The 12,900-nt window shown below is 36.3% G+C and overlaps 1 protein-coding gene across 1 annotated transcript in view; it reads right to left on the reverse strand.

Annotated features, from left to right (window-relative positions):
- The window catches only part of LMAN1 (lectin, mannose binding 1), a 28,128-nt gene continuing 15,228 nt past the window's right edge, over window positions 1-12,900 (reverse strand). The window contains exons 9-13 of the mRNA XM_002757289.6: window positions 10,773-10,966; window positions 10,570-10,640; window positions 5,418-5,571; window positions 3,639-3,760; window positions 1-3,342 (exon numbers count right to left, since the gene is read on the reverse strand). Coding sequence (XP_002757335.1) covers window positions 3,306-3,342; window positions 3,639-3,760; window positions 5,418-5,571; window positions 10,570-10,640; window positions 10,773-10,966 — 578 coding nt within the window. The 3' untranslated portion in view covers window positions 1-3,305. The remainder of the gene's footprint in view (window positions 3,343-3,638; window positions 3,761-5,417; window positions 5,572-10,569; window positions 10,641-10,772; window positions 10,967-12,900) is intronic.

A 12,900-nucleotide genomic window follows, 5' to 3' on the forward strand; every position in this document is an offset into this window, starting at 1 on the left:
TTTACTAAAATATTTCTTTATTTGAATAAGGTCAATGCCATTTCTTGAATTCCAGCTAGCATCAAATAACAATCAGGAAAAAAACTTGACAAAATGTTATTCAATTGAAATTGACAGTGGATAGAAAACCCTTTTAAACTTTAACCAATGTATTAAAAGAAATATATTAAGCAGGCAACATATAGATCTAAGAAGTTCCAAGTGTGGATTTCACATTAGATCTTATAAATTTAAAAAATCCTCAGTATAATCATTTGTTCATTATCTTCTTTCGATAAGCACATGGACAGGGAAAGATAATCACATCTTAATATTCACAACTGCTATTTATGTTCTTTACAAAAATTGTACTTCTGCAATGCAGTGAGGCAGGCAATCCTTTGTTCAAGTAGTTTCTATTTTCCCTAAGTTATCAAAAAGTACAACTGTCTGAGATAAAATGTGACCATAATCACAATTAGGAAGGCAAAAAAGCATTAGCAGGCAGGTTTGAAAATGGGAGTTTTCATGGCTTGACCATGAATGATCTCGAGATGATCTCGTAAGTTTAAAAGTCATCACCAAAATACTAAAAACAACAGGTAATAATTTGGATTCAGTTTGTAGTTGCTCATGAACTAAGAGTTTTAATAAAAAGAACATTAATTAAATTGTAGGTATCAAAGAATCAGTGCACATCTGTTAATGTCATTGACAATAAAAATATATTACCCTCTCAGCTCAGCTTTAAATTAACAAAACACCTATTTCTTTTTTTTCCACTCCTCATTTTAGTGGTTCTTAAACACTGGTGTGCTCAGAGTCTCCTGAGGTGCCTAGTGAACAATGACATCCCAAAGCCCCGCCCCTAAGATTTGATTCAAGTGGTCTGAAACAGGCACTGGAATCTGTATTCTTAACAAGCATTCCATGACCCAGATGGCTCATGGACCATACTTTGAGAAACACTGATGTCCCTTTAATACATAACAAAATGTTGTTTACTGTTTGTGACTTAATGATAAAGTTTTAAAGTGAGTAAAACAGTCAAACAATTATTAGAACACAAATAGGTACATTAAATAAGGGCATTAGCCATTATGTAATTGCATTTTTGTTTTAAAAGTGGCATCATAAACACAATGACTTACATAAAAATTTTAAAATCAATTTTGTTTTAATCCAAGGCACCTGTAAAACACTTGCTGGTGTGAGAGAAGTGAACAAATTCAATTATACAAAACAGTACAGAAATAACAGAATCCTGGCAGTGATTCATTTTTCCACAGAGCAAACCTTTTTGTTCAGAAATGAGCTCCTTAAAGCCAATGATTTTGAGAAAAACCAAACTTCAAATAACATGATACACATTCTGTGTGAACTACTTTACTGAGTGATTTTCAAGCAAAGTATATCACTAACTAAAAAGATAAAAGGTTCACGCTCATGCTGTTTCTTAAGAGTCATCTCCATTTGTAGTAAGAATGATCAGAATGATTCCCCTTGAATTTCAGCCTGAAAAGTGTACATTGCATAAATCTGGTATTCCTTTAATGCACAGGCACATATGACCGTAGACCTTATAATACTGAGTTTGGCAGCCTTTTATCTCAAGAGGATTTCTCAAGTTTCATACTCTATAACTTACATTTTCTTCTGAAGGTATTTAATTTTTTTTTCATGGAATAAGAGTAAATTCTGTGATGACGAAGTCTCTGAAACATGAATTTCAAAATGTTAACACTACGAAAGAAAAACACTAGAGACGCATTTTCTGTGTTGAAATGACTGAAGTAAAGTGAGTTAACACTGGCATATTCTCTTTAAGTGTTCTAGGATAAATAGCAACACAAAAGGCAATTCGAGAGTGCTTGCACACACAGTACTAGCTTGGTATTGCTATAATGCAGAGCTCTTCACAAAGTCTTTATATAGATTTTAGGTCGTTAGTCCAACCTGTAAATGACACTGAGAGCAAACCAAGGGAGGCTTGTAATAAATCAACAGTATTATTTTATAAACAGTACTGTTTGGATTCTATGACAAATGAAAGACAACCCCTTTAGGTAACAGAGTATTTTGAAGCCAGCAAAAATCAGTCTAAATAAGCTGTGAACAAAATTTAATTTGCATCTTAAAATGTCATTTACAGATTGTTTCTATAATACCTAGAACTATGCGCAAAGACTATAAAAACTCCTTCCAGTCTGATATTTCAAGGTTAAGTTCACTAACAAGTGCTTCACAATGTCCTCCGTTCTGGTTCTAAAAGATAACAATCAGAAGTATTCACTGTTTTTCAAATTTTGCCTTCAAAAATCTTAAAACTGCTTCTACTACAGCCACCTTGATTTCAAAGAGGATGCAATGGTCATTAACCCCAGCCTGCCTGGAGTAACTTAACCTAAACCAGAAAGTAGTGGCAGGTTTTGTAAATTTCAAATATCCTCAGATCATGCAATTTGAGCTGAATTTACATGCTGTAGTGAATGGGAGAAATAAATTCCTTAAGTTAGAAATATAAATACAAAACTTATTTTCATAATATTAACCTGACACTATTGGAATGAAGACATTCAAGAACACCGGCAATCATGAAATGAATACGTTACCAGGCGAAATACCTACAAAAGCCATTCCCAGAGGAATGTTCTCACCCACAAGGTGTTTTAGGCAAAAAGCAGCTATTAATTTTCCTCTAAAATTTCCTTTAAAAGTGAAATATACCATTGATAATCAGAGGAAAAAAAAAACATTTCACTTAACATTTTGAAGCCTTTTATCCAGATCCTTAAAGCTCTCAGAGAAAATATTCTTTAATTTCAAAGGGAGTTACATTAAGATGAAAGGACTGCAGGCCCCGTCTTTGATTAGGAAATCCGACCTCAAAAAAGACTTTGGTTACAAAATAAACCTGATGAGACTTCTTAATTAGACCTCATATTCTGGGAGGCATGAGGGCAAGTGTGTTTACGTTATTACATAGGGAAACCTGCAATATTGGAGATTTAGGGGGTAACATTCATATCCAGGGGTTGCCCCACTTTCTGATTTACCCCCTTACTTACTGGTCAATATTCTACTCAGTAGCTGCATTATACTGGCCAGAAATTCACTGAAATTTAAACAGATTTACATACTGTGAACAAATTTAAATGTGGTTGTCTTTGCTTTAAGGTTTATTCTTAACTGAAAATCAATGTTTAAACAGTTATTTTATTTAAAACATTTAATAATTTAGACTCTGAAGCAATTTAAATACTTAAATTCCCTCAAAATGACAACATTTTGTACACAAATAGATGATATACTCATGAAAATGGTAGTCAAAAGAATTTTTTGGCAGCTGCTTCTTGCTGAGACCTAAGGAAAAAAAGAAACAAACACTGAAAGAAGTTCTATACACTCAAATTTGGAAAGGAACAGGACTGTTTAACACTAATATTAATGCCTTTTCAAGTATGCAATGCATTGAGATAAACATATATTCTATACATGTACTTTATGTGAACTGAAATCAAGAGAAATCACATTTGCTCTGTATAAACTTAATTTTATAGGTGGTGAAAATTGTATTATGAACATAGGTAACTTTGTTGAGTATTTCTAATTCAACAGATGCAGAAAAATATTAGGTCAAATTTTATCAAGGGACTTACCTATACATGATATAACCAATGAATAACACTGTTTGCACCACAACAAATATAATGAAGTGGACCGTAGATAAACATGATGGAAATGGTGGGAGTTCTGGGCATCTCGGTTTTTCATTTGATGGCTGTAAGGCAAATCACTTTCTATTACAGTTAGTCAAATTAGCAGTTTGGAAAAAGAAATAAAGTGAAATCTTTAATAAGACTCAGTTTACTATATAAATATGTATTTTTATTTTTTCATCCCCCAGAAAATCTTCTATCCACTTAACTTTTACTGAGGACTTTTTTTGAAGGAGTAGTTGACACTGCAAGGCCTCCACCTTTTCACTGCCCAGTCACTAACTCCTGGCTCCTGCCTGTATTACGGTATATGATGTTACTGTCCCTGAGGGCACTGAGACTAGGGTCAACACAGACAACTCCTCTGGACACTCCCAGTTCACACTTGCTGTAGTGCTGTAATTATTAACAGCATCTCCTTCGCTCTCCAAAGTGTTCCAGGTCAGACAATAAATTACATGGTTACTCTTGTCAATGAACTACTTGACAAACAGAATGGCTTTTTCTCAGTCCTCATTCTCTCCAATCTCACAGCATTCAATATTATTCACTGGTGTTCTGAAAAATATTTCTTTCATTCTTTCCCTGAGTATTCCTTCTATTTTAAGGAGATAATTAAATACCAGGAACAAAGATTTCCTCCAAGCATCCAGAGAGAATGGCTTCTAAGATTAGTTGTTCCCAGTATAGTTCTATTTGTGGGGCAAAGTCTTCAGGAAATTGATACACACAGTATCAATCTGGTCATCAGAACAAAGGCTAAAGTAGGAGAAAAATAACCTCAAACAGAACTAAGGAGACAGATAGTAATGCTTTGAATGAGAGGTAATGGTCAATAAGAAAACTAGTAAGCCATATTTAAAAGATAAAATGTATATTCAAGGCATATGTACAGAAATGTAGTTAAGAGGGTTATCAAAAAATATAAAGGAGACAAGATTAGAAGCTGAAGACCTGAGTTTTCTCCCTCTACTACTGACAAGCTGCGGACCTTGGGAGAGTCAATTTAATGTAACATTATGATTAATATATTACTTTTTAAAGAACATCAAAATTTTTAAAAAGCTTTTAAAAAGATAAAACATGATATAAAATATAAGGGATTGGATTTCTGCTTAGGACATAAAATACAAAATATAAGGGATTAGGATTTCTGTATCGAATGTTTTAAAAAGCTTTTAAAAAGATAAAACACTATATAAAATATAAGGGATTGGGATTTCTGCTTAGACTAGGAAATATAGGCCAACCATATCCCAAATATGTCTTATAGAAGACAACTAGCAGAGTCAGAAACAAATCCAATCCAATCCAAGCACAAAAAACCCAACTGAAGGTAAATGAAGCTAGCAAGATAGCAAGAAATTATCATCAGTTTAGAACCTTGAGAAAAAAACAGGCCAAAGAAATACACTTTAAGCAATCCATGGATCAGAGAAGACATTAACATGGAAATCAGAAAATATTTTCATTGAATGATAATATAAATATTACATATTAAAAAACTATGACTGCTATGGGAACCATTCTTCCACCTTCAATACCCAGAAAACCAGGACACACGGACATTTGCAATGTATTGAACAAGTCTACCTTCAACATTAAAAATAAGCATAAGCATTAGCATTAACTGAAGGGTTAAAGTACTTTCAGTAGAGTATAAGTTCTTCCTTTCCTAAAGCTGATAACAATTATAAAAGGAAAAGGAAACAAAGTTACCACATTTCGTTGCACTAAGTTATCTATGTCCCTCTTTACTAGGTGTAGGTGTTCTTTGATGTCAATGAAGTGCTGTGTTGTCTCATAGACGCCTCCAGCAGAGCCAGGGTGCTGTATTCCACTGACCAGTCTGACAGTTTCACTCATGGAATTTCTGAAACAGAAAGTCTCTTGATACAATAAAATCAATATGAAGATTTTTTTTTCAGTCACAGATCAATACTTATACCTTTTCAAGTTCAATAATTACATCATTAAAAAAACAACAGGTAAAGAAGTATTTTTAAAAATTGGGTTGTGTTCAAAATTGGAAAATAATTTATAAAACAACATTATGCCTTTATCTTTTATTAAAGGTCATCTAAGAATACCATGTAGAAAATACTACCAGGTAATTTGTGTTAAAACCAATATTGTAAGTGGATATTGAATAATACAATGGATATTTTTAACAAAGTTACAAAAAATCTTTCTAGGTGTTCCGCTGTAAAGGACTAGTGCCAAATGCAATCATTTCCTATACACACGCACACACAGAGACTTGTCCACTTTGTAGCTGCACATATAGATTATTTCACTTCTGCAGAATAAGCTCCCTGAGGACAGGGCTCACAATTCTGATTTCCTACCAGTGCCTTCAACAGCTATGGTTCAATTTGGAGGAATAAATAAATAAGTTATCTCACTTATCTCATTGAAGTAAAATGTAGTTTAAAAAGTAAGAACTTTACTGGAAGTAAAAAAGAGAAAGACTCAAATTACTTAAAAATAACACTGTATGTTAGACAACTGTTAAGTATAACAGAAGTTTAAAAAATTATAGTTGAGTTACATGAGCAGTGAAGACTTCTAAAGTAGTCACAAAATATCTCATGTGTTTTTGGATCAATGTCATGTGTTGATTAAAATTTCTTTTAATGGCACGTATGCCCAAGAAAATTCATGTGGGGCTCAGCTTTTCCACTGAAACTCAAAAATAAAGGATAACATTTTAATATAACTAAAATACTTACCAAGACCAAAATCTCCCAGAGTATAATAATGTTATCACAAATCTGCACTTAAGAATTTTGCTTCCCAGAAGCATGAACTGGCTTAGGTATAAATGTCTTTTAATATACCAAAGATTGAATCATATAATGCGCTTCTCCTACTTATTCACTCAGTTGCCTGTTCATTCTGCTAACATTTCTTTCTTAAATTTCGTAAGTGCTGTGAGCCAGGCAATATTTAGGGATATAAACTTTGCAAGAAAAATGAAAGACCTGCCCTGCTGAGATGGATAGTCTAGCAGGAAAGCAATGCGACAGCAGCACAACTAGAGCTCTACAAAGAAAAGCATTTAGCAGGCACCCAGAACTGGGTGCCACAAAATGAACAGGAGCCTACGGGGAAAGAATTGTGGTGGAAGGAGGTCATATATGGTTTAGAAAACAGGTCAAGTGAAAAGAGGGCTGGACAGAACCCTTGAAAATAATACCTTTTAAGGGATGATGGAAGGCGAGCAAGTGAAGATAACTAAATGGACGCAGAGGCCAAAGAACACCCAGTGAAGGTATACCAGAAGTCTTAAAAAGGATGTTTGAGATGCAAAAGTGGGAAGAGGCATCAACTACTACAGAAAAGCTGCACACTTTTTAAGATCTCTTTCTGCTAGAAACAATGTCTGTGATTCCTTAAGAACATAAAAATCCACAAGGACACAAACACACACAAACCACCCTTTCCATTAAAGGCAAATATTTCTTCTCTCTCTACATTTTTTCTGGAAACTAATTCCTAAAGAAAAAGGTCCAGAGGACTAGTTCAGAAACTTGAGCTCAGTTTTTACATTAACTTATTGTATGCATCACATTTGTTCTCAGTAAGTGGGAGTTTGCAAGGATTGTTAACTCCTCTAAGAAAGAGATTCTGCCCAGAACCTAAAGAGGGAGGGAGGGAGGGAGGGAGGGAGGGAGGGAGGGAGGGAGGAAGGAAGGAAGGGAGGAAGGAAGGAAGGGATTCTATGGATAATACAACTGGACAGTTAGGCTATCCCGACAACTGGTTACATCTTTAGATGTCCTAGTACTACTGCTATGTGAAACATGTGAGCACGAAAAAGTATCTGGACTATGCTACCCTTCACAGAAGAAAGAAGGGGACTTATGAAAATACATATATACAGAAGAAATACAGGAAGAACAAACCAGAAGCTAATAGAATTGGTTACCAGGAGGGACTAGGTGGGAAAGAGCTGGAAAGAAGGGGAGAATGGGAAAGTGGTAGCAAGGACGAAGAAGTGATACACACACGTGCTCTACCCCTCAGAATCACAGTAGTCACATACCCAAAATACAAACAATTTAAATCAACCAGGATCCTAGTGGAATCTAAACATTAACAAAGAATCTAACTAGATCCTAAATGAGTAAGTAACATCAGCCATAACGTAAAGAGTAGAGAAAAAGAGAACTATCCTAAGAAACTGTTTGGAAAATAGTATCTGGGCTGGATACTATAAGGCTTGAGATAAAAGGAACTTTACATAAACTTGCCAGTAAATGTCTTTCTCACAGGGATAAGAGTTAACAATCTGAAACCACTTCGTGTGTACCTGTGTGCATACTAAAGTAGAACCAGTAAGTAAATATGTTATAGATACAGATAAGAAGAATAGGTTTCTCCCTGTAGGAGAGAGAATCCTCAAATAAGATTAAGGGGGAAAGTTAAAAATTAACTCTGTAGTGATCAGTCCAGCCAGAATCCAAAATATCTGCATAATCTCACGGTTCAACACAAAGGTAGGTTGACGGATATGGAACTACAGACTAATGTATATGCATGGGTTAGTATACGTAGATATTCCTTACCTCTGCCCACTAAGAGGTCTACAGATTAACAGTACTCCAGTAGTAATGAGTATACCTAGTGCCCAGAGGTTGGTTTTCAAATACCTTTCTCAAGAAAAAGGAACCTGGGCTCACTGGAGGGCAGAGAAAACCAAGATAAGCCTAGAAGACAGAGCAGTAACAAAACATTTTTAAATGCTCAAAAAAAGATGGGGGCTTGTTGAGAGAACAAAGAAGCCAACCTGAAGGAGCTCAGAATGACCACACCTGAAACAATCTGAGCAGTGGAACAAGTAAGGAGAGTGCTGGATTGTAACCTATGGAATAAATACCCATGAGTCTGTACTGATCTAAATAAATTACTAAATAAATAAATGGGAGAGAAAGGACAGTTGGTCCTGACAGAATAATTCCAATGAACACATGTGGAGGGAATGATAGAAATATAAATATCAGGGCTAGGCATGGTGGCTCAATCCCAAAACTTTGGAAGGCAGAGGCAGGAGGACTGCTTGAGCCCAGGAGTTTGAGATCAGCCTGGGCAAAATGGCAAAACCCCAACTCCAAAAATACAAAATTTAGCTGGGTGTGGTGAAATGCACCTAAAGTCCCAGCTACTTAGGAGGCTGAGGTGGGAGGATCATTTGAGCCCAGGAGGTTGAGGCTGCAGAGAGCTGTGACTGCACTACTGCACTCCAGCTAGGTAAACAGAGCTAGACACTGTCTCAAAAAAAAATTTAAAAATTTAAAAAATAAATCAGCGTTTGGCAAAAACTTGTTTTAGGCAAGAAACATCAATGGATGCTAAAATAAATGAGCAGAAGTTTGAGCTGGATACTTACATATTCTTAAAATACCTTCTCTAAAATATTAACCACAGAGGGAAATATAGTAACTTTAAAGTAGAGATAGCAATAGGAAACCACCATAACCAAGTGATCACAGCAACATCATCAGTAATATCTTCTTATGAAAATGTGGAACTTCCTTCCAGTCATGAGTAGACACCAGACAAACCCAAATCAAAAGGTATTAACTGACTAATGCTCTTAGAAAATGTCAAGGTCATGAAAGACAAGTAAGATGAACTACTGCAGACTGCAGACGCCTAAAGAGAAAAAGTAACTAAATGTAATGTCTGATTGTAGTCAGGATCCTGGAATAGAAAAAAGGCCTTGGTGGAGAAACTGATAAATTTTAAATAGGTCATTTAGTTGATTGAACTGTACCAATGTTAATTTCCTGATTCTGACAATTACACCATGGCTACGTAAATCAGAGGAAGACAGACGGGTGAAGGATGTACAGAAACTTCCTATACTATTTTTGTAGCTTCTGAGGTCTAAAATTAGATTGAAGTAAAAAGATTTTTAAAAAGGTTGTGTTACATGATCCAGTCTATTTCTAAAAGGATTATATTCATTTAATTAAACTATTTGAAGAGCTAAACTATTCATTTAGCATCATAAATATTTCAATCACGAGTTCACGTTATGAAGATTTTTTTTTAAATGCAAAGAGAAAGTTGAAGAAATAGAAACTTTCAGTTGTAAGTGCCTTTAATCTCTAGACATCAGGTATAATCACCTTCTGTTTGATCTAACCCCGTTTTATTTTCCGGTCCTAAGAACTCACATTGACATTCTTGTTTGTCAAGGGTTGTATCAGTTGGGACATTCTAAGATGTTAGCTTATGGAAACGTGACACTTTGGTTTGTCATTTCTGCTCCAGGCACTGAAAGCTGTTAATTATCTGTATAAGTGAATCATTCTCACTAGAAATTTACTGGCCAACATTCTAAGGACACAGTATCTCCTCTCTGCTCCAACTCTCTCTCCGGTCTCTTTGAAGGTAGAAGATGGGAATGAAAAAGAGGTAGTCACACATATTATGTTCAAAATGGTTTCATTCCATCAAAAAGAATTTCCTGCATCAAGTCTGCTTGTGTTATCGTCTTACAGTGCTACGCATACTTATTCCTCTAGTTCTTTTCATAGAAGTGTTATATAATACTTCATATTCTTTTTATATTTTATAAATATAAGAACACACCTGGCTTGTCAAGGTGTGTTCCTATATTTTTAAAAGATGCCAAAACATTTTTTTCTTTTCCAGCCCAGTACAATTAAAAACTTTAGACATGTTTTCAGTTTTTAAATATTAAAAGTTGCTGTATTCATAGTTCCATTTGTAAAATGAATCTAGAATGGAATTCTTACTCTCATGCAGAAATCTTAGGATATGGTGCTTGCACACCTAAAGTCGCAAATTTAGGATAAACAAATCACATAACATAGAGACACTACTTTTACATACTTACTTCATTTCATTTACTTGTCTCAGAATCTCATGCTGAGTTTTCACAACAGTATCCAGTTCTTGTTGAGTGATCTGGAGGAAGAAATAATGACGAGCAAGCTGAGTAATCCACATTCTACGAGCACACAGTACAGTGGCCCTTCTTCTTTACTTCCCCTCCAGCAAACAGTAAATGAGGCACATCTGCATATTCTGTAAGCCCACCTGTCCGGGCTGCCCAGGCACTCCTGCTCCTCTTTTAGAGATTTCCTCTGTTAAGGAAGAGACATATCTTCTCTGTTCATCAAGAATCATATCCAACTGCCGGTTCAGCTGCTTGATTTCAAGATGAATACGATTCTGTCCTTCAAAGACTTGTCTTAGCTCACGGTCTCCTACAGTCTCAAATACTTCCTCCACTGAAAAGGAAATAATAAAAGTGATCAGTCTCCTACACAGAGGTAGTTTTGTAAGTGATCAAAGTGCCAATATACAGCAAAATTAAAACATCACCATCATAGTGGTACAATCTCCCAAACAGAAAACATGCAGATAGTTAATTCATAATGATTAAATTATTATTTGTTTTCTGCCATTTCAGGTGACTGAACACTTATTATAAATTGGATTTAAATTTTTTTATTTAAAAATAATTTTCTTGGAAAATCTCAGGAGGGATCAAAATGGCTAACCAGATGCAGGTAGTATGTGCCTCCTCCACGGAGAGAAACCACAATAGTAAGTAGATACTTGCATTTCAAATAGCTTGCTTAGGAAAGAATGCTGGGATTCATCAGAGAAGAAATGGGAAGCACCAGAAATAAGTAAGCCAAGGGTGTGAGGTAGCTTGCCCAGCCAGGAGTTAACTGAGCACCAGAAGAGGCTCCTAGATAATGGGGAATAGTAAGAGAAAAACTCCCAGGGCCCTCCAGTCCAAAATGGGCTTTTATGATCCTGGCTACAGAGAAACCCTTGACCCACTAGGGCTTTGGGCTGGACATATGGAACTACCTAAATATTGCACAGAGATGCTGCTCCATAAAGGGAAACCACATGGAATCCCACAGGCATTCAAGCCTACAGCAGCTCCAGTTGGGCACCACTGACAATAGCCTAATTACTGGGGACCTGTAGACATAGCTACAGCCACTGCAATGTTCCAAGGAGAGAGGCGACACTGGTCATTCCCGTGCACCCCTGGGAAGGTCTCTACTGCCTTGTTGAAGGCTGCTGCTGATACTGAGACATGAGTAGATGGCACTCCCCATAGCTTCTTGTCCATGCTGCTTGCTTGGGAGAGACCCCACCCTCTCTGGTTGCAGACCCATGATGCAATCTTGAGAGTTTAACGGAGTGTTGAGCCCTCCCCTCAGGCTATATTTGGGCTGACAAGGCTGTAGCCAACACCTGGCCAAGGAAAGACAGGGGAAACCAGGCTCTCCTGTGCATATCTAGGACAATACCCACTGCCCTGCAATGGGCTCTTGTGAAACTGAGAGGTAAGCAGACTGCACTCCTTATAGCTTCTTACTCATGCTACCTGTCTAGAAGGGGCCCTGCTGTCCCTGGTCCCAGGCTCAAGGCACAATTTTGAGAGTTTCATGCTGGGCTGTGCCCTACCTTTAGTCCAAGTTCAAGGTAACCTGGCTGCAGTTGTTGCCTGGCTAAGGAGAAAACCTAAAACAATAACTGATGAAAGCTTCCCAAGTCTAGCAAAAGAGTTAGACGTCCAGACCACAGGAAGCCCAGCAATCCACAGAAAAACATACGGCAAAAATGATTTCACCACAACGTATTATACTCAGAACGTCTAAGTCTAAAGTCAACATGAAATAATTTTAAAATTAACAAGAGAAATGTAAATTCCATCAGATTAACAGTAGACTTTACAGCAGAAACCTTTATGAACAACTATAGGCTTACAAACTTGGAAACCTAGAGGAAAAGGAAGTGCACAACTTTTTGAGATTGAAACAGGAAGAAACAGAACTCCTGAACAGACCAATAATAAACAGCAAGACTGAATCAGTAGTTAAAAAAAAGAATCTCTTAACAACAACAACAGCCAGGACTAGATGGATTTATAGCTGAATTCTATCAAACATAGAAAGAAAAACCAATTCTCCTGAAATCATTCCAAAACACTGAGGAGGAGAGAATTCTCCCTACCTCATTCGATGAAGGCAGTATCACCCTGATACCAAAACCAGACAAGGATACACAAAAAAGAAAACGACAGACCAACATTCCTGATGAAGAAAGACGCAAAAATCCTCAACAAAATACCAGCAGAATGAATCCAACAGCACATCAAAAAGATAATACGGCACAATCAGGTGGGATTTATCCCAGC

Source organism: Callithrix jacchus, chromosome 13, assembly GCF_049354715.1.
Source record: "Callithrix jacchus isolate 240 chromosome 13, calJac240_pri, whole genome shotgun sequence".
NCBI classification, from domain to species: domain Eukaryota; kingdom Metazoa; phylum Chordata; class Mammalia; order Primates; family Cebidae; genus Callithrix; species Callithrix jacchus.